General features: G+C 45.3%; 1 protein-coding gene across 1 annotated transcript in view; it reads left to right on the forward strand.

Moving 5' to 3' along the window:
• The window catches only part of LOC138303637 (alpha-2-macroglobulin-like), a 219,002-nt gene extending 214,528 nt beyond the window's left edge, over positions 1 to 4,474 (forward strand). Inside the window, exons 36-37 of the mRNA XM_069242934.1 lie at positions 1,964 to 1,989; positions 4,201 to 4,474. Of these exons, the coding sequence (XP_069099035.1) occupies positions 1,964 to 1,989; positions 4,201 to 4,269 (95 nt within the window). The 3' untranslated portion in view covers positions 4,270 to 4,474. The remainder of the gene's footprint in view (positions 1 to 1,963; positions 1,990 to 4,200) is intronic.
• The last annotated feature ends 15,398 nt before the right edge of the window (positions 4,475 to 19,872 follow it).

Genomic DNA, 19,872 nt, shown 5'->3' on the forward strand with positions numbered 1-19,872 from the left:
AGCTTTTGCTTCCATATGCACACGCCTGCAGTTGCAGCATACCTACAAAGCAAACAGCATTAATATATTTTTTATGGTTCTAATAATTAAAGATTTCATGGAAGGTCTAAAGAGGGTTAATAATCCAAAGACACCTCCTGCTGGAATTATAATGTGTTCCTAATATGACTTAAGGACCCTCCTTCTGAACCTTGGCACTCATGTGACTTGCAGGTCTTATCCGGGAAGGTGACCTTCCTAGTAGCCATCACCTCCCTGAGATGCACTAGTGAGCTCCAAGCCTTTACAATTTCAGAACTATTCATCCAGGTTAATAAAGATAGAGAAGTGTTTTGTACCAACCCTAAATTTCTGCCTAAAGTTGTATCATTAGTTATCATTAAACTACATGAACCAAACTATTGAGCTACCCATTTTTCCCAAAGCTAGATCTGTAGCAGAAAGGTCACTTTATACTCCGGATGTTAAGAGAGTGCTTGTGTATTATATTGATAGAGCTAGAAAGCCAAATCAACTCTTTATAGCCTTCGCCCAACCCTACAGGGTATGCTCATATTTTTGTGTGGAGAGTGAAATGTATCTAGACATGCTATGCTAAAGCCAAACACACTTGTGCCCCCAAAGCACACTCTACAATGGATTTTTAGGTAACATCCCTCTCACAGACTTTTGCAAAGTTGCTACTTTGTCAGCACCTCAAATGTTTACCAAGAACTACTGTGTGGATATTTTAGTGTGTCAAAATGCATAGTTGGCCAAGCTATATTATGAATATTATTTGAAACGGCATCATCTTCTATCTAGCCACCGCTTTCGAGAGGAGCAACTTTATAGTCTATGTAGAGTATATACATCTATAGCCACAAATGCTACGAATGGAAAATGTTACTTAACCCTGTCACTTTAAATACACAGTATGTAGTGCTATTGATTCATATGTACCTTCCCACCTCCATGGAAGCCAAAGAGGATCACAGATGTGTTATGTGCATTTTCATTTATTCACTTTATTATGCACAGCACGCCCTTTCTTCGACATAAACACTCTACTTACACTGCTTGCATACTGAGTAGAAAACAATTTGAGGTGGAGTCTGTGTGCTGATGCACTCTGGACTAAGAAAGGAGTCAAAATATCTTATGATTCAAACGTCTTTAAAAAAAATAACTTGCAAACATCAGACCCCAACACTAGATGGCAGGAGCGTGCGAAGCATGTGAATATACAGCACCACAAAGTAAAAAACGAGTAGCTGCTTACAGCAGTGGTTCCCAACGTGTGGTCCGGGGACCCCTGGGGGTCCGCAAAGCCACCTCGGGTGGTCTGCAACTGCGTAGAAAATTAAATATTATTAACAGATTAGGTCCCCAACTTTCAGTAATAACTCAGTGTGGGGTCCCTGGATTCCAAATAATGATTCACTGGGGGTCCGTGGGTTCCAGTAATGATAAAGTGGGGGTCCACAGAAGTCAAAAGGTTGGGAACCACTGGCTTGGAGCATAAGTAACATTTTCCATATTAAATGGTAAATCAATTGAATTTTAGGTGCCACAAATGGACAACTGCAGCATATCTAAAACAACGTGTTTTTAACATGTAACTTTAAAGATTTATTCTGTTTTAAAACTGAGCCTGGTCTCAGTGCTGCTACCCGTGAAATTTTGGTAACATGACGTACCTTCCAAGCTGGCAGCATGCACGTACAGGATGGGGAGAATTTTGGGTGCGAGACAATGGTGGAGCAGATTTGCTGCTGGTTGTTTAACCTGGAGAGGTTTGAGAGATGGGAGAAACTCGGAGGGGAGGGGTCTTGGTTCAGTAGGCTTGAACTGCACTCTGAATAAATCGATGGCCCTCGGGCAAGCTGTGGTCTGGACCAATCATTCTCACTTCGAAGAACTCAAATGTGTTTTTACACTGCTGTGATGACTTGCATTTTTCTTCCTGTTTTTGCCCCTCTAGGGATGCCTCCCAGGCTTCAGCCCCAGGTAATGAATGCTATGTCTTTTGGGACTCTGGCATGGCTGGCTTTGAAATGTGTATGGAAGCCTGGGTATCAGTGGTGTGCTTCAAAGAGTATATAGCACTGTGTAATGCCTACTTGATGGAGGCGCCATAGCCATTGGCATTTCAATGACTTTCTGTACATGAAAGGCTGAATTCCACATGTCTAACATAGAACTGCATTGTCTAATGCTGGTGTAGGACTATATGCACAGTGTTGTGCTATACTCTTGCTATAGAGGATGTAGTTCCATATGTATGTGGATGTATTGTCAACTGTAGATGACAGATCTCTCTGCATGGTTCTGTATGGTTTGATATGGTTACTGCTTCCTTGCCCGCTACAGATAAAATAGTTTGATTTGTTTGTAGCTTCACCCTCCACTATACATGATTTTTACCTAACCATATGGTTCTGGACTGTACTCTAAAGATGTCTTTCTCTGTGTAATATTTTGTGTTCTCTGTCAGTGGCTGTACTGTGCTGGATTGTCCACTCTGCGTAATGTTTCATTGTGCATTATAGGACTTTAGTTCTCTATGGACAATTTTGTATTGCCACCTAAATATGTCTTTCTCTCTGGAGGTCTTCATTGCCCTCCATAGGTGATTTAGTTATATGTCTATGGTTCCTTATTGCCACCTTAAGATACAGCTTTCTGTGTAGTTCTTCACTGTCGTCTATAGATTATTTAGTTCTATTTGTATGGCTCTTTCTCACCTAAAGACAAGATTTTCTGAGTAGTTCTTTTTCCACAGTTCATGAATTCGTTTCATGGTACCATTCTTTATTGTTGCCTAAAGATGTGTCTCTCCATGTAGTTCTCCATTGTCCAGTAGGGATGACGTAGTTCTATGTATATGGCACGGATTTGTTGCTCTGTATGTAGTTCTTCGTTGGCCACTGTAGATGATTTAGTTATATGTGTATGGCGCTGATTTGTCGCTCTGTATGTAGTTCTTCGTTGGCCACTGTAGATGATTCAGTTCTATGTGTATGGTGCTGATTTGTTGCTCTGTATGTACTTCTTCATTGGCCACTGTGGATGATTTAGTTCTATGTGTATGGTGCTGATTTGCCGCTCTGCATGTAGTTCTTCGTTGGCCACTATAGATGATTCAGTTATATGTGTATGGCGCTGATTTGTCGCTCTGTATGTAGTTCTTCGTTGGCCACTGTAGATGATTCAGTTCTATGTGTTTGGCGCTGATTTGTCGCTCAGTATGTAGTTGTTCGTTGGCCACTGTAGATAATTTAGTTCTATGTGTATGATGCTGATTTATTGCTCTGTATGTACTTCTTCGTTGGCCACTGTAGATGAGTTAGTTATATGTGTATGGTGCTGATTTGTCGCTCTGTATGTAGTTCTTCGTTGGCCACTGTAGATGATTCAGTTCTATGTGTATGGTGCTGATTTGTTTTTCTGTATGTACTTCTTCATTGGCCACTGTGGATGATTTAGTTCTATGTGTATGGTGCTGATTTGTCGCTCTGCATGTAGTTCTTTGTTGGCCACTGTAGATGATTCAGTTATATGTGTATGTAGCTGATTTGTCGCTCTGTATGTAGTTCTTCGTTGGCCACTGTAAATGATTCAGTTCTATGTGTTTGGCGCTGATTTGTCGCTCTGTATGTAGTTGTTCGTTGGCTACTGTAGATGATTTAGTTCTATGTATATTGCACTGATTTGTTGCTCCCTATGTAGCTCTTTGTTGGCCACTGTAGATCATGTAGTTTTATGTGTACAGTTCTTTATTTTCAAATAAAAAACGTTGTTCTCTGTGTAGTTTTTCATAGCCCACTGTAGATTATTTAGTTCTTGTGTATAGTTCTGATTTGTCACTGTCTACTTTTTCATTGCTCGCTACTGATGTATTAATTTCCAAGCACATGGTTCTGCCCATCATCTACACTTGAGGTGCAGGTCTGTATGTATAGTATGAGTTGTCTTGCTGTAGGTAACGCATATCTCTGGATATCTCTGTAAATGGTGTGAGGAACCCATATAAATGACTCTATTGCTAACAGAGGTCCCGCTCTTTATAAACTTTGCTTCAGCTTTCTATCTTTGAGGGCTGCCTGCTAAATGTCAAGCACTTGACGATCAACCAAGCAACCTACATCCACCAAAGTGAATGAGATAAATGTAGTTTTACCGCTCTCCTCCTAATGCTTCTTTATGTTTCCTTTCTAGTATAGTGCAAAGAAGTCAAAAGTAACTAATCCAAAGTCCAAAAAGCCCCAAAAAATGAAGAATCCATGAGCCTTCCTTGAAAGAGCGAGAGCATTGCCTCTTTACCACGTGCCGTCCTTCTGCTGCACTTTTCTATCACTATTGCCTTCCTCATATGGATCAATCATGATTGATGGCTTGGATGTTGTTTTCAGCAATTGCAGGAATACTTATCAATGATCCATGGGATGTTAACCTGTATTCTTTTGCAACAAATAAAATCTTAACAGCCTAATGCATGTTTTGCTTCCTTGGTTTGGGTGTTGGGGTGTGTGGTCACCTAGGTTGTGGGATGTCTATGCCATGCAGACAAAACAGGGAGAAGTGCAGTTTGTACTTGTCTTGGAAGTGACTTGTGGCGTTCACTAGGGAAGCAGTCAGAGAATCATTTGCACCATGATTGAGCTGAACATGCATATGTGATCAACTTTACCAGTAATGAAGAAGTTGTTTGTCAATCTCACAAAGGTCTTAGGCATGACGTTATGATGAGTTTACATGTAAAGTTTGGATGATCATCTCTCAAACCTTACTGTTATACCCTGCTTAACATGTCATCAAACCTGGAGTGGTTAAATCATCTACAATAGGGGCGTTCAGCAAAGGCCCAAAAGGGCCAGGTCTACTCAACATTCCAAGCTAGTTGCTAACTGCAAATTATTTCACTCAGGCTGGGTCCAGGTTCAGGGTTCAAGGTTCTTGGGGCTTTTTGGGTCCCTGTAGCTCAGAACAGGAGGCCAGCCAATTAGCCCTTGGAGCTTCTGTAGTAGTCCTGGGTTCAAGCAATAAGGAAGGTCTCAAGCAGCAGGGCAGTCCTCGGGGGTACAAGACAATCTTCATGAAGCAGGGCAGTCCTCTGGTAGTACCAAGGTACAAACCAGGTTTCCAATATTTATACTTGGTGCTAGCCTTTGAAAGGGAGGAAACATCTAGGTTGCCCCCGCCCCTCCAATGGTTCTCGAAAGATCTTTCCTTCCCTTGCCCAGGCTTCAAGAAGTCTACGGTGACAACAGACTGGTGTTAAGTCCTTTTGTGAGTACGCCGGAGGCAGCCCATTGAAATGTATGTGGGACAGGCAATCGCTCCACCTCAGTTTTCCTGGCAGAATGACCCAGCCTGCCAAAAACTAGTTGCCCTTTGTTTCACTGTCTGGGAAGAATACAAAGGCCAGCTACCACTCTAATCACAGTCATGTGACCCAGGAATAAGGCTTTAGGCACCAAATGGTGAGGACAAGAAAATGCCAGCTTTTTAAAAGTGGCATTTCCAGAAATTGTGACTTGAAATCCAACTTTCCCATGAAGGAGTGTTTTAAATTACAATTTGTTTGATGTGACAGCCCTACCATGTTTGGGCTAGTATTGATGTCTAGGTGGTAGAGTTGATTGAGTTAACAAAATCTGGGCTGATGTAGTTAGGTAGGTGTGTGCATTTCTAGTCAACCAACCACCTTTACCTTTTTGTAGGATTGCACAGCAGTTTTGTTTTTCTTCATTGCTTAGTAACCCCTGGAGTCCCTCCACATCTTGACAATTCCTGGTGCAAAAACAGCAAGTAGTTTCAGATCCACGGAAATCCCTGTGGCTCTTTTAGAGTGGGTAGAGGTAGCCAGGTGCTGGTTACACTTGGATTTTGTGCTCAGGGACAATCTGACAGAAATATCTGACACTCTTGTGGCAGAACTGACAATTGTTCAGGGTTAGATTGAGCTCTTGCTCCTTCAACTGGTCCATAACCTTCAGAAACGTCTTTTCATTCTTCCTGCATCCTTCCCAAGACAGTGTTGATGACGTACTCAAAAGTTCCACTATGTTTCTGCATTCCCTGTGAGTCTCTGAGAAGTTCTTAGTATTTTAGGTATCTTTGTGGTATATGGTGGAAGCTCATTAGGCACAAGAAAGCTATTTTCTGCAATTCAGCAACTGGTCTAGATTCTGATGCACTCCTTTGTTCCTGCTTCAAGAGGTGTGTGCTCCAGAAAGATGTTATAATCGCCAGAGTCTTAGTCCACTCCTGCCAATACTATGCGTACCTTAATATCTTTTAAGAGGTGAGGCATGTTCTGTGGTCCTGCAGGGGCTGTATTACAAATACAGCACACTTTCAAAAGGTGAGCCCTGCGCAAACAAGGAAATCGCAGCATATTAGAATGAATTTCCTGCCCCCAGAGCATCTGCGAACTTGTGCTGCCCTGTGGCAAGGCACTCAAGTGAAATACAGAGCGGCTGCTTCAAAACCGCTCCACTCGCACTTTTACGGGGGATTAGACATCCACGTACTACAGCTTGGAAGAGAAGAAACGCTCCTCACTGACCTACTCCAGCCTTCCCCCTCATGCCACCTGCAGAACATATTCCAGGATGCTACACATATTTCCTGGAATGATGCTAATTACATGATTCTCAATGTCTGGGTGTGCTGCTCAGCCAAGAAAGGGTTGCTCAATGTGACTGTGTTGCTCTTGAAACAGATAGGTCTGGTTATTGTGCATGGGGTTGTTTAAATTCCTTGTCAATGACTTTTAACATCCCTGGTGATTATTGACTTTATACGCTTATGCCACATATGTTACTGTGGTACCTAGCAGTTTTCTCAAGTTACATTTATTGCCATGATGCTAGTTTTCACAGTTCCCCATTACAACAAACATTGTCATTCAAGCTTCCACACTGTCGCAGTGCACAACATGCACTCAATATGGCTCAACCTGTATGCATCATCATGCTTCAAATAACCCTCTCCCTGCTCTGGCATCAGACATAACTGACTTGATCAGTGCTTCAGTCTTCAGGATTCACACTTATCCACATAAATATGTCAATCATGATAACTCATGGAAACCAAAGTGACCTGACAAATTCAAGAGTATGTGGAACCCAACAATCTTCTCCAGAATTACCAATCTAGATTCTGACCTGAGAAGGGCACCAAAAGCACACTAGCCAATATGAGGGACAAAATAGTTTACTCATCAAATTTAAAATAAAATCACTCCCCAATTCTCCCTAAACTATTCACAGCAGATGATATTGATGACTACATCACACTTCTAGGAAACCTTAAACACTGGACAAGAATCTAATGACTAGCATTGCAGTGGATCTAATCACTTGTCACAAATCACAAAAAATATCTGAAATTAACGATATCCCTAGTGACATGAGGCATTTCTCAAGAATCATTACTCATATTTATTTTCAACATCTTATCATGCCCCATGACATTCCTCATTGAGCAGTCCCTAGTTAGGATTCAGATGGGAGACCATGATTCATAAACCCACTTCCACAGGAAAAATGACCTGACAAGACAACTAGAATTCTACTATTATAGTCCATTCTCCATGTTCCTCTGGATAAGAGATAGCTAACTATGCATGAATGGTGACAACACATATTTATGGAGTCTGAGATTCTGACACTGATGAACAACAGTTTGCATGGCATACACACTCAGTATGCCTCGCACACTACCTCACTGATTTGATTAAGAGGGTGTGACTGTACAGCTTTATCTGCCCCCAAACTATTTTCCCTCTCTTTAAGATGCACTGCAAAAGTAAGCTGGGACTTTCCTCTTGGCATGTGTAGAAAGCTATGATATTGTCTACTCTGGTCTCCCAAAACTCAGGGACAGGCTCCAAATCCTTCAAAATATGACATCTGAATGTGCCATAAACTCTGAATGGAAAACTTCAAACCTACCCTTATAGTCCTCTCTGGCTCCTGATAGAGGCTTGATGAAAATTAAGGTGTTGGGTACAATTGGGTCATGAAATCCTGCTGAATATGACAACTGAGAGTAACAATCATCTCATAATTCTGATCCCTACTCACCAGGATCAAAATTTAGCCCTCAAACGAGAGCCTTAGTGGGAAAAGATACCTTGACACCTCAGATCACAGGAAGCTGATTTCTTCTGAAGTTGGTAAAAGTAGTACCATCAAACTGGATAATAGTAATTCCCAGTGCTTTAAAATGGAGTGGGGGCTCTTTAAAGAGACATGATCAAAGAAGTATAACTAGGAATACTTCCAAAAGGTGTGGCCTATGTAATTAAGTGTGTGGCTTAAAATAAGTAAACTAAAATTCTGTGGTTGACGCTTTATGCCACCTAATCTTTATTTTGGTGCCTCTCTGTGAGATTTTAGTTACAGCTAGACCTGGGGGGAACTCACGGTGTTGCACTCCATGGAATTGAAGCAAATTACATAAACACTCTGTGAGAATTCTGCAGAGTTCCACAAGGGGGCAAAATTCGGGCAGGTCCCATTGCTCATGCTGATTTTTAGCAGCTGGAGCTTGTTCTGTGCTGTAAAATTAGCGTGAATGGCGCCACACGGTGTGCCGGAGGGTGCTGCAACTTTCTGCTTCTCAAATAGATTTTTCTACCCGAGGGACAGCTTTCTCACTGCAAATAGTCGCAACCTGTTGTGACACCCTGCATTGACAAATCTCATCGGGAGGTAGACTAGCAGACAGAAATCGCACTCAGGGAGTCAAATTCTAGCTCGCACTTGCCAAGTCTAAGATTGGCGAGCTGCGTGCAAGAAAACTCTCTGCCAGGCAGCGGTTGGCAGAGGTTTTTTGGAACTTAATGCTCCAAGCAGAACGAGTAGTGTGCAAAACTCTGCGAACTCCGTTGGCTGAGCAGAATGTTTCTCCCACCCTTAGGGCCAGATGTAGCAAAGGTTTTTACCCATTCTGTGTCTATCGGAAAAAGTGTTGGTACATATGGCCCTTAGTTACTGCATCTATACATAAGTAACACAGCAATGCACATGCGCCTAAAACAAGCCAGATCTACTAGTTTGATAAAGTAAGAAGCAATTTGTAAGAAGACATAAGTAGATATCCAAACTCTGTCTATGAAGGCACAGAAAATGTGACGAGTTTTAAGGGCATCTTTATTGCTCATTTGCTTTCTGAAGAAACAAAACAGCTACTCTTTGCCAGCTGGCGCTCTCTCACCAGAAACGGCCAGTAGGACATACAAATAGTTTGCCTGGTACAAACTGACTCCCCAAAGCAACTAGGAGAGTAGATTTTTTTAGCCCTACTGTTGACCTTCTTCGCACACTTTCCCACAATTACAATTGTCACATATGTGGCCAAAGCTCTGTGCGCTCTTCGGAGAGGCCAAGAACTGGAGGTGCATTTAGTTTTACCACCTTCATGAACACATTTGTGACCCACTGACAAGCAATGTGAGAAACTCCAGAGCATTTAAACATCCACCATCTTAGGTAGAGGTGGGCTAGCCAACAAATTAAAAGAGAATGCTGAGCCAAAAATCTGGGGCCTGCTCTGACTCCAAAGGCCCGTGCACAAGCCAAGCCTTGAGAAGGTTGGCATGTAAATCATTGAACAAAGCTCATGTTTGGAATACAAGATGTTTTCAAAAAATTTTTTAAATGTATTTCTTGAACTCATGGAAGCATTTCATCTTCATACGATAAATTATCAGAAGGACCTGCTCCTGTACACCAGAGCTGTCTCCTCCGTCCTTGAATTAAACAAGAAACTGAAGACCTGGCTCTTCCATTTCCACACTTTTCAGTTTCGCCAGTGGCTGGGTATCTTTTTATGACATCAAGGTTAATGCCTTGTTCTTAATTCTTAGAGGATGAGATCAGAGCATGGGAGACAGACAAAATAACATTTTATTTGGGTGCTTTTATGTAGGGCCAACATTGCCTAAGGACATGCGATCCCTTCATAACAGACCACATTTCATGTTTTGTTCAGCACAGGGAAGATTTACCAGATTCTCAGGATGCTGAGCCCAAACCAGGATTTGAACCTTTTTCCACATGTTGCATGGTCAGCAACTATGACCACCAGGCTACAGGGCCATTTCTGAAAGCTTGGCTCGTTTTGAGCTTGAAGTTCCAAAGGGCACTCAGGCTGTGCTAGGGCCAGTTATCTTGCTCCAGCTTTCAGTGCCTTGCCCACTTCTAATTGTAAGTGCTCACCCACAACATGACCTCCCGGAGACTCCTGGAGTCGACTCACTTCACAGTATGAGCTACACAAGAACTGAAGAAACAAAACATCTGGAAAAAGTTACCCAGCCTGCTGTGTTGGAAAGTGCCCAAGATAGGGTCCTGCAGGCACAGGGGGCAGGGCTTCTCTATGTAGCCACATCAAGAAGCTCTGACAGGGCCCTGGGTCAGAGTTACAATTGGTCTTGGGGTAAACGCACCCATTCTGGGTTCCATTCTCCAGGCCACAGTGTCACACATGGACCGGGAAGGGGACTTCTGCCCTGAGAGGGTTTCCCTGCTTGCATGAGTGAGCACGCTATGACCAGACCCCGGGAAAGAGCTCCAGCTGGTCTGGAGTTAGAAGCCCCCATCTGTTCTCACTCCTCTGGGTCGTTGTGTTACAAAGTGCCTGGGACAGCGTCCCGCAGGTCCCAGAAGGCCTCCTCTGCCTGCCCAGGTTAAGAAGAACTAACCACACCCTGATCCTAGCCTGCCATGTCACTTGGAGCCTTGAAGATGGGATTGCAGGCACCCGTAGGACTTCACTTGCCTGTCTGGAATAATAATTATTAACCCTGATCAGAGTCCTAGAAGATCAGGGGGTGGAAGCCCCTGGCCTTAGGCTCCATTCACCACATCATTGTGTCTCAAAGTGCATGTAACGGGGTCCCACAGGCAAGAGGAGTTCTCCCCTACTGCCCAGGTTAAGAATCTCCGAGCAGGCCCCAGGTCAGAGCTCAGGTAGGACCGGAGGTGAATGCTTGCCACTTAGATCTCAGAAAGGGGTCCCACAGGCACAGGAGGACCTCCTCTGCTGCCTGGGTAAAGACGCTTTCAGTGGGCCCTGAGTCAGACCTCCATGAGGCACCCCCATAGCCCACTGCCTGAAACCCTTCCTGGGCAGCAGAGTCCCTGGCCCCTCCAAGAATGAGCGTAATCTTTGTCATAAGACACAGTGGAACCAGAAGGCCGTCCTTAAAACCAAGCCATCTGGTTGCTCCAAGCTCCATTGCTATTATGTGCATTGATGAATGGGCTGTCCTGGAAGGCCCAACGAAGGCTCATCTCAAGCCCAGTCAGGGCTCCATGAGGTAGGCTGCATTAGCTCTGAAGGCCCCCTTCGTCACTCTGTGTGATCCGATTATAAAATAGGCAGGTAGCCTTCCTCCAGATTATTTGGGACAACATATTAGCATGATAAGCAATAAAAGAACACTGGAGAGAACAAGAGAACGAGTAGTTCAACCATTGTGCTAAATCAGTGAATATATATATGTAGTTCAGTAATAGTAATATAGTGTTCTCCTACCTAATGCTTCCTAACCTAGTTTTGCCTAGGGTAGGTGAACTGCCAAGAACCCCTGCCATGTGATCTAACTCCCCATTTTCTGAGGGCAAGTGTCATCAGGCTGTCCATCTTGGTGGAGAGCAGGACATCCCTCATGGAGGTCATCGGAGTCACCTGAGCTGAAATTCTGGTGTGCCACGAACTTGAAGAGTCAGCAGTGTTCCTCTCATTTAAATGGGGAAGTGGGTTTTTATATATATATATATATATATATATATATATATATATATATATATATATATTATATATATATTATATATATATGTGTGTGTATTTATAATAAACAGTCTCCATGCTGGCACGTCTAAGTCCCTGTCAAGCCACAATTGTTTATGATAGTTAGATAGCATCATCTCCTACCGGGCAACAATAGGCTGTGACATTTGTGAAGTGAACTTTATACATCATACTGAATGTCTTCAAAGTTTAAATGTAAGCAAATGCAGTTTCATAGAATCCTATCCTACACAGACACATATGCAAATGTCTTGAAATTCTTGAAAGTGGCGTTGTTTCTAACCGGGCCACGTGGCAGTGTGAGGGACCCCCTTTTCTTCCAGTCATTCTCCCTGGGTACTGCAAGGGCCTCGCCCACCTCAGGCCCCCAGGCTTTTGATGCCTTCCAGCCCTGTCTAATGGGCCTTTCCTCTAAGTTTGCCTTCCTAGAGAGAAGGCAGGGCTGTGAAGCTCACAATCCTGTGCAAGGCAGGCTGCTCAGGGATTGCCTTTCTTAGCACTATGCTCTGATCGAGTGGGCACTCTTGGTCTGTTAAGGGACGGACCACTTGGCCACCCAGCCTAGACCATTTGACCCAAGGCTCTTTCTTTCGTGACGGTCACCCAGTAGATCAAAGGCCAAGCAGCTTATCAGCTTGTGCCCCTTCCCAGTGGTCTGACCAGAGTAGATGGGGTTGGTTGCTCCAGTCCCTGACGTTACCTGGAGGTCTGGACCCTGTGCACCTGGCCATTGCCAGTGCATTTCCACAGCAGCTCAGAATGACTAAACCGTGGGATGGCTTGGCAGCAAGTTGTGTATTGCTCAGGCTGTGCCTTGGTCCGTCTCTCGTTTCCGTTGTTGCAGAGCAGGCTGGGCCCCACTGGTGCACATGTAACTACCCTGTTTCCCCAGCCACCAGCAGGCAAACATGCGATCCTGCACCCATTTTTTGTAGACTGATGCTGCTGGTTTATTGACTCTAACAAGCCCCAGTGCATTTGGTTTAACCAGTAAAATGTCAAAATGTGCTATAATCATAATTGTCATATTTAGCTTACCTATAACTCCATATTATATGGTACAAAGTGTACGCAGGGCCAGTAAGTTAAATGTCACTAGTGAACTGCATTGTGACATCCAATATTGTGTCAGGGCAAATCTGACTGCAGGTCAACCACTTTAGCCCGCCGGTGCAGGTTTAAAACTACAAATGCGATCTTCCAAAATACCCACATTTTGCTGGGCCTAATCCCTCCTTTTAAAAACTAATGTGTCCCCCCAAATAGGCTGTATTGCCCATAAGGCAGGATGCATGATGTTTAAAAGTAGAACATGTATAAGATTAATGTTAAACGTGTTCACAGTGAAAAGACCACAAACCTTTTTTCCCTGTAGCAGGATATGTCCAGAGGAAAGCAATGAACACAATGTTATATTTAATAAAGTTATCTCAGACATGGTAACAGCTACAAAATGTATTCTTGGACTTTTTAAAAAAAAAATTACAAGAACAATTCACTGATAAAGTCAGATTTGTATAAATATTTTGGAAAAGTTGCTTTTAGAAATCCACATTTTCCTGTCCTAATGACTCTAGAAGCCAATTTACGTGACATCCACCTGTCACTCAGGTGCTGAATAGCCCCCTTGCTGAGGTGTGAACCTGCTCCCAGAGATGACAGAAAAGCCTTGGGTGTGGGTGTGTGTTCTGTTTCTCTGGCAAGATGACTATATGGGTGGTCTCTAGGCACTTGATTAACTTCAAAGAAGCCTATCCTTTCACAGGAAAATGTTAGCTAACACCTAGGCAGGGGCCTTTTCTCTTCCCCTAACCGGTCAGGCAACAATCTCACCGGTGAGAGATCTAGGCTTTGGGTGGCGTAGGAGAACTGGTACAATTCAATACAGCTGGTTAGGGGTCTGCTATAAGCTGAATGTTAGGAAGATGGCATCCAATGATTATGAATTGTTACAGAACAAACCTATTAAAGTAAGGGCTGAGAGGTCTGCCTTTTGGCAAGGTCACAGGTTGTTAGATTTGGATCTGTATGGCTTGAGAGCTGCAGTGGTCGACTGACAGGTCCCTCCTTCTGGTACTGTGGACGCCTTGGTGCTATCTGGGTGCAGGCAGGGGGGTTGGGGTACCTCTGCTTCTGACAAGGGTGAGCTCCTTTATTCCTCTGAATTCACAAATGATACCAATTTTTTTTTTACTCGGAGAGGAGCTGCCCCCCCAGAAATGGTTTGAAATGAGCGCAGAGGAGGGGGCTGCTCATTTTCCTGATGGGCACAAGTGCTCTGCACTGGGGATGAAATGTTCTGCCATCTCGGTTTTAGGTATAGAGTATTGCTTGCAGTATGGAACAGGAACTGCTACAAAAGCGGGTAGGGTTCCCCTGGGAACTTTCTCCCTATTTCTTAAGGAAGGTCCAGGAGTCACCCCATCCACAGGCTAGTGGCACGCACAAATGTGGTTCCACAAGGCACCCTTTTCAGAACTCCACCGGATCTGAGGAGGGCAGGAAAGGGACTGGATCCACAGGAGGAGATTTGACTCAAACTCTGGTAACACCCATCTAGTTCTCTGACAGGTTTCATCAGTAAGGAGGAAAGGGGATTGGGACAGAGATGTGGCTATCACAACTGGCCACCCAGGCACTTTCACTGTGTCTTTATTGAAGTTCTTGACCAGTAGCTATTTCTGCTAGGGAGAATATCTAATGCACAGACATGGGAGAAACACTCTTACATCTATCAATATCTAGGTATATAAATAATAGTATTACATACCCAGTTTTCAGGAGTTATTAGCCACTCTTCTATTTATGTAATCAGTAGTACGAATCTGCAGTAGTCTTGTTTAGCAATGGGAATCGTAATATAGAAATATTATTCCTAACTCACAGACTTAACAGTTCTGAACTTCACTATACTGTCCAGTACACTGAGAAACTCAGGAGGCATGACATTTCCAATTAACTATTGATCTGCTTAACAATTCTATATCTCAAGGTTATGCTGGCAGTCAAAATACAATTTAATCTTCATGAGGTTAAATGGAAATAACAATATATTCAGTTCAAAGGTTTCCTTGGAATGTCATCAGAAAACATTTGACAGCGCAAAAGGGAGGGAGAGGAAAGGGAAAGGGGAAAGGGAAAGGGGAAGGGGAAAGGGAAAGGGAAAGGGAAAGAGAAAGGGAAAAGGGAAAAGGGAAAAGGGAAAGGGGAAGGGGGAGGGGAAAGGGAAAGGGGAGAAGGGGAAAGGGAAAGGAAAAGGGAAAACGGAAAGGGAAAGGAAAAGGGGAAAGGTAAAGGGGAAAGGGGAAAGGGAAAGGGAAAAGGTAAGTGGGAGGCGTAAAGGGAAAGGGGAAAGGGGAAAGGGAAAGGGAAAGGGAAAGGAAAGGGAAAGGGGAGAGGGAAAGGGAAAGAGGAAAGAGGAAAGAGGAAAGGGGAAAGGGAAAGGGAAAAGCGAAAGGGAAAGGGGAAAGGGGAGAGGGAAAGGGGAAGGGAGAGGGAAAGGGAAAGGGGAAGGGGAAGGGGAAGGGAAAGGGGAAAGGGGAAAGGGAAAGGGAAAGGGAAAGGGGAATGAAAAGGGAAAGGGGAAAAGGAAAGGGGAAAGGGGAGAGGGGAAAGAGGGAAGGGGAAGGGGAAGGGGAAGTGGAAAGGGAAGGGGAAAGGGAAAGGGGAAAGGGAAAGGGGAAAGGGAAAGGGGAAAGGGGGAAGGGGAAAGGGAAAGGAAAAAGGGAAAATGGAAAGGGAAAGGAAAAGGGGAAAGGTAAAGGGGAAAGGGGAAAGGGAAAGGGAAAAGGTAAGTGGAAGGCGTAAGGGGAAAGGGGAAAGGGAAAGGGAAAGGGAAGGGGAAAGGGGAAAGGGGAATGGGGAAAGGGAAAGGGAAAAGGGAAAGAGGAGAGGGAAAGGGGAAAGAGGAGAGGGAAAGGGAAAGGGGAAAGGGAAAGGAAAAAGGCAAAAGGGAAAGGAAAAAGGCAAAACGGAAAGGGAAAGGGGAAAGGGAAAAGGGAAAAGGTAAGTGGAAGGCGTAAAGGGAAAGGGAAAAGGGAAGGGGAAAGGGGAGAGGGAAAGGGAAAGGGGAAAGGGGAAAGGGAGAGGGAAAGGGAAAGGGGAAAGTGAAAGGGAAAGGGAAAACGGAAGGAAAAGGGAAAGGGGAAAAGGAAAGGGGAGAGGGGAAGGGGAAAGGGAAAGGAAAAAGGGAAAACGGAAAGGGAAAGGAAAAGGGGAAAGGTAAAGGGGAAAGGGAAATGGAAGGCGTAAAGGGAAAGGGGAAAGGGAAAGGGGAAGGGAAAGGGAAAGGGAAAGGGAAAGGGAAAGGGAAAGGGAAAGGGAAAGGGGAAAGGGGAAAGGGAAAAGGTAAGTGGAAGGCATAAAGGGAAAGGGAAAGGGAAAGGGAAAGGGGAAGGGAGATGGAAAGGGAAAGGGGAAAGGGAAAGGGAAAAGGGAAAGGGGAGAGGGAAAGGGGAAAGGGGAGAGGGAAAGGGAAAGGGGAAAGGGAAAGGGAAAGGGAAAGAGGAAAAGGAAAGGGGAAAAGGGAAAGGGAAAGAGGAAAAGGAAAGGGGAAGAGGGAAAAGGGAAAGGGGAGAGGGGAAAGGGGGAAAGGGAAAGGGAAAGGAAAAAGGAAAAACGGAAAGGGAAAGGGAAAGGGAAAAAGTAAGTGGAAGGCGTAAAGGGAAAGGGGAAAGGAAAAGGGAAAGGGAAAGGGGAAGGAAAAGGGAAAGGGAAAGGGGAAAGGGGAGAGGGAAAGGGAAAGGGGAAAGGGGAAAGGGAAAGGGAAAGGGAAAAGGGAAAAGGGAAAGGGGAGAGGGAAAGGGAAAGGGGAAAGTGAAAGGGAAAGGGAAAGAGGAATGAAAAGGGAAAGGGGAAAAGGAAAGGGGAAAGGGGAGAGGGGAAAGAGGGAAGGGGAAGGTGAAGTGGAAAGGGAAGGGATAGGGGAAAGGGAAGGGGAAAGGGAAAGGGAAAGGGGAAGGGAAAGTGAAAGAGGAAAGGGAAAAGGGGGAAGGGGAAAGGGAAAGGAAAAAGAGAAAACAGAAAGGGAAAGGAAAAGGGGACAGGGGAAAGGTAAAGGGGAAAGGGAAAGGGAAAAGGTAAGTGGAAGGCGTAAAGGGGAAAGGGAAAGGGAAAGGGAAAGGGGAAAGGTGAGAGGGAAAGGGAAAGGGAAAGGGAAAGGGAAAGGGAAAAGGGAAAGGGGAGAGGGAAAGGGGAAAGGGGAGAGGGGAGAGGGAAAGGGAAGGGGAAAGGGGAAAGGGGAAGGAAAAAGGGAAAACGGAAAGGGAAAGGAAAAGGGGAAAGGTAAAGGGGAAAGGGGAAAGGGGAAAGGGAAAAGGTAAGTGGAAGGCGTAAAGGGAAAGGGAAAGGGAAAGGGGAAAGGGGAGAGGGAAAGGAAAAGGAGAAAGGGGAAAGGGAAAGGGAAAAGGGAAAGGGGATAGGGAAAGGGAAAGGGGAAAGGGAAAGGGGAAAGTGAAAGGGAAAGTGGAAGGAAAGGGGAAAGGGAAAGGGGAAAGGGGAAAGGGGAAAGTGAAAGGGAAAGGGGAAGGAAAAGGGAAAGGGGAAAGGGGAAGGGGAAGTGGAAAGGGAAGGGGAAAGGGAAAGGGAAAGGGGAAAGGGAAAAGGGAAAGGGAAAGGGGAAAGGGAAAGGGTTAAGGGGGAAGGGGAAAGGGAAAGGAAAAAGGGAAAACGGAAAGGGAAAGGAAAAGGGGAAAGGTAAAGGGGAAAGGGAAAAGGTAAGTGGAAGGCATAAAGGAAAAGGGGAAAGGGAAAGGGAAAGGGAAAGGGAAAGGGAAAGGGGAGAGGGAAAGGGGAAAGAGGAGAGGGAAAGGGAAAGGGGAAAGGGAAAGGAAAAAGGCAAAAGGGAAAGGAAAAAGGCAAAACGGAAAGGGAAAGGGGAAAGGGAAAGGGAAAAGGTAAGTGGAAGGCATAAAGGGAAAGGGAAAGGGAAAGGGAAAGGGGAAGGGAGATGGAAAGGGGAAAGGGGAAAGGGAAAGGGAAAAGGGAAAGGGGAGAGGGAAAGGGGAAAGGGGAGAGGGAAAGGGAAAGGGGAAAGGGAAAGGGAAAGGGAAAGGGAAAGGGGAAAAGGAAAGGGGAAAAGGGAAAGGGGAAAGGGGAGAGGGGAAAAGGGGAAAGGGAAAGGGAAAGGAAAAAGGAAAAACAGAAAGGGAAAGGAAAAGGGGAAAGGGAAAGGGGAAAGGGAAAGGGAAAGGGAAAAGGTAAGTGGAAGGCGTAAAGGGAAAGGGGAAAGGAAAAGGGAAAGGGAAAGGGGAAGGAAAAGGGAAAGGGAAAGGGGAAAGGGGAGAGGGAAAGGGAAAGGGGAAAGGGGAAAGGGAAAGGGAAAGGGAAAAGGGAAAAGGGAAAGGGGAGAGGGAAAGGGAAAGGGGAAAGTGAAAGGGAAAGGGAAAGAGGAATGAAAAGGGAAAGGGGAAAAGGAAAGGGGAAAGGGGAGAGGGGAAAGAGGGAAGGGGAAGTGGAAAGGGAAGGGAAAGGGGAAAGGGAAAAGGGGAAAGGGAAGGGGAAAGGGAAAGGGGAAGGGAAAGTGAAAGAGGAAAGGGAAAAGGGGGAAGGGGAAAGGGAAAGGAAAAAGAGAAAACAGAAAGGGAAAGGAAAAGGGGAAAGGGGAAAGGTAAAGGGGAAAGGGAAAGGGAAAAGGTAAGTGGAAGGCGTAAAGGGGAAAGGGAAAAGGAAAGGGGAAAGGTGAGAGGGAAAGGGAAAGGGAAAGGGAAAGGGAAAGGGAAAGGGAAAGGGGAAAGGGAAAGGGAAAAGGAAAGGGAAGGGAAAGGGAAAAGGGAGAGGGAAAGGGGAAAGGGGAGAGGGAAAGGGAAGGGGAAAGGGGAAGGAAAAAGGGAAAACGGAAAGGGAAAGGAAAAGGGGAAAGGTAAAGGGGAAAGGGGAAAGGGAAAAGGTAAGTGGAAGGCGTAAAGGGAAAGGGAAAGGGGAAAGGGGAGAGGGAAAGGAGAAAGGGGAAAGGGAAAGGGAAAAGGGAAAGGGGATAGGGAAAGGGAAAGGGGAAAGGGAAAGGGGAAAGTGAAAGGGAAAGGGGAAGGAAAAGGGAAAGGGGAAAGGGGAAAGGGAAAGGGGAAAGGGGAAAGGGAAAGGGGAAGGAAAAGGGAAAGGGGAAAGGGAAAGGGGAAGGAAAAGGGAAAGGGGAAAGGGGAAGGGGAAGTGGAAAGGGAAGGGGAAAGGGAAAGGGAAAGGGAAAACGGAAAGGGAAAGGAAAAGGGGAAAGGTAAAGGGGAAAGGGAAAAGGTAAGTGGAAGGCATAAAGGAAAAGGGGAAAGGGAAAGGGAAAGGGGAAAGGGAAAGGGAAAAGGGAAAGGGGAGAGGGAAAGGGAAAGGGGACAGTGAAAGGGAAATGGGAAGGAAAAGGGAAAGGGGAAAAGGAAAGGGGAAAGGGGAAAGGGGAAGAGGAAGGGGAAGTGGAAAGGGAAGGGGAAAGGGGAAAGGGGAAAGGGGAAAGGGAAAAGGTAAGTGGAAGGCGTAAAGGGAAAAGGGAAAGGAAAAGGGAAAGGGGAAGGGGAAGGAAAAGGGAAAGGGGAAAGGGGAGAGGGAAAGGGAAAGGGGAAAGGAAAAGGGAAAGGGGAGAGGGAAAGGGAAAGGGGGAGGGAAAGGGGAAAGTGAAAGGGAAAGGGAAAGAGGAATGAAAAGGGAAAGGGGAAAAGGAAAGGGGAAAGGGGAGAGGGGAAAGAGGGAAGGGGAAGGGGAAGTGGAAAGGGAAGGGAAAGGGGAAAGGGGAAAGGGAAAAGGGGAAAGGGAAGGGGAAAGGGAAAGGGAAAGGGAAAGTGAAAGAGGAAAGAGAAAAGGGGGAAGGGGAAAGGGAAAGGAAAAAGAGAAAACGGAAAAGGAAAGGAAAAGGGGAAAGGTAAAGGGGAAAGGGAAAGGGAAAAGGTAAGTGGAAGGCGTAAAGGGGAAAGGGAAAGGGGAAAGGTGAGAGGGAAAGGGAAAGGGAAAGGGAAAGGGGAGAGGGAAAGGGGAAAGGGGAGAGGGAAAGGGGAAAGGGAAAGGGAAGGGGAAAGGGGAAAGGGGAAGGAAAAAGGGAAAACGGAAAGGGAAAGGAAAAGGGGAAAGGTAAAGGGGAAA

This window comes from Pleurodeles waltl, chromosome 7 (assembly GCF_031143425.1).
Source record: "Pleurodeles waltl isolate 20211129_DDA chromosome 7, aPleWal1.hap1.20221129, whole genome shotgun sequence".
Lineage (NCBI taxonomy): Eukaryota > Metazoa > Chordata > Amphibia > Caudata > Salamandridae > Pleurodeles > Pleurodeles waltl.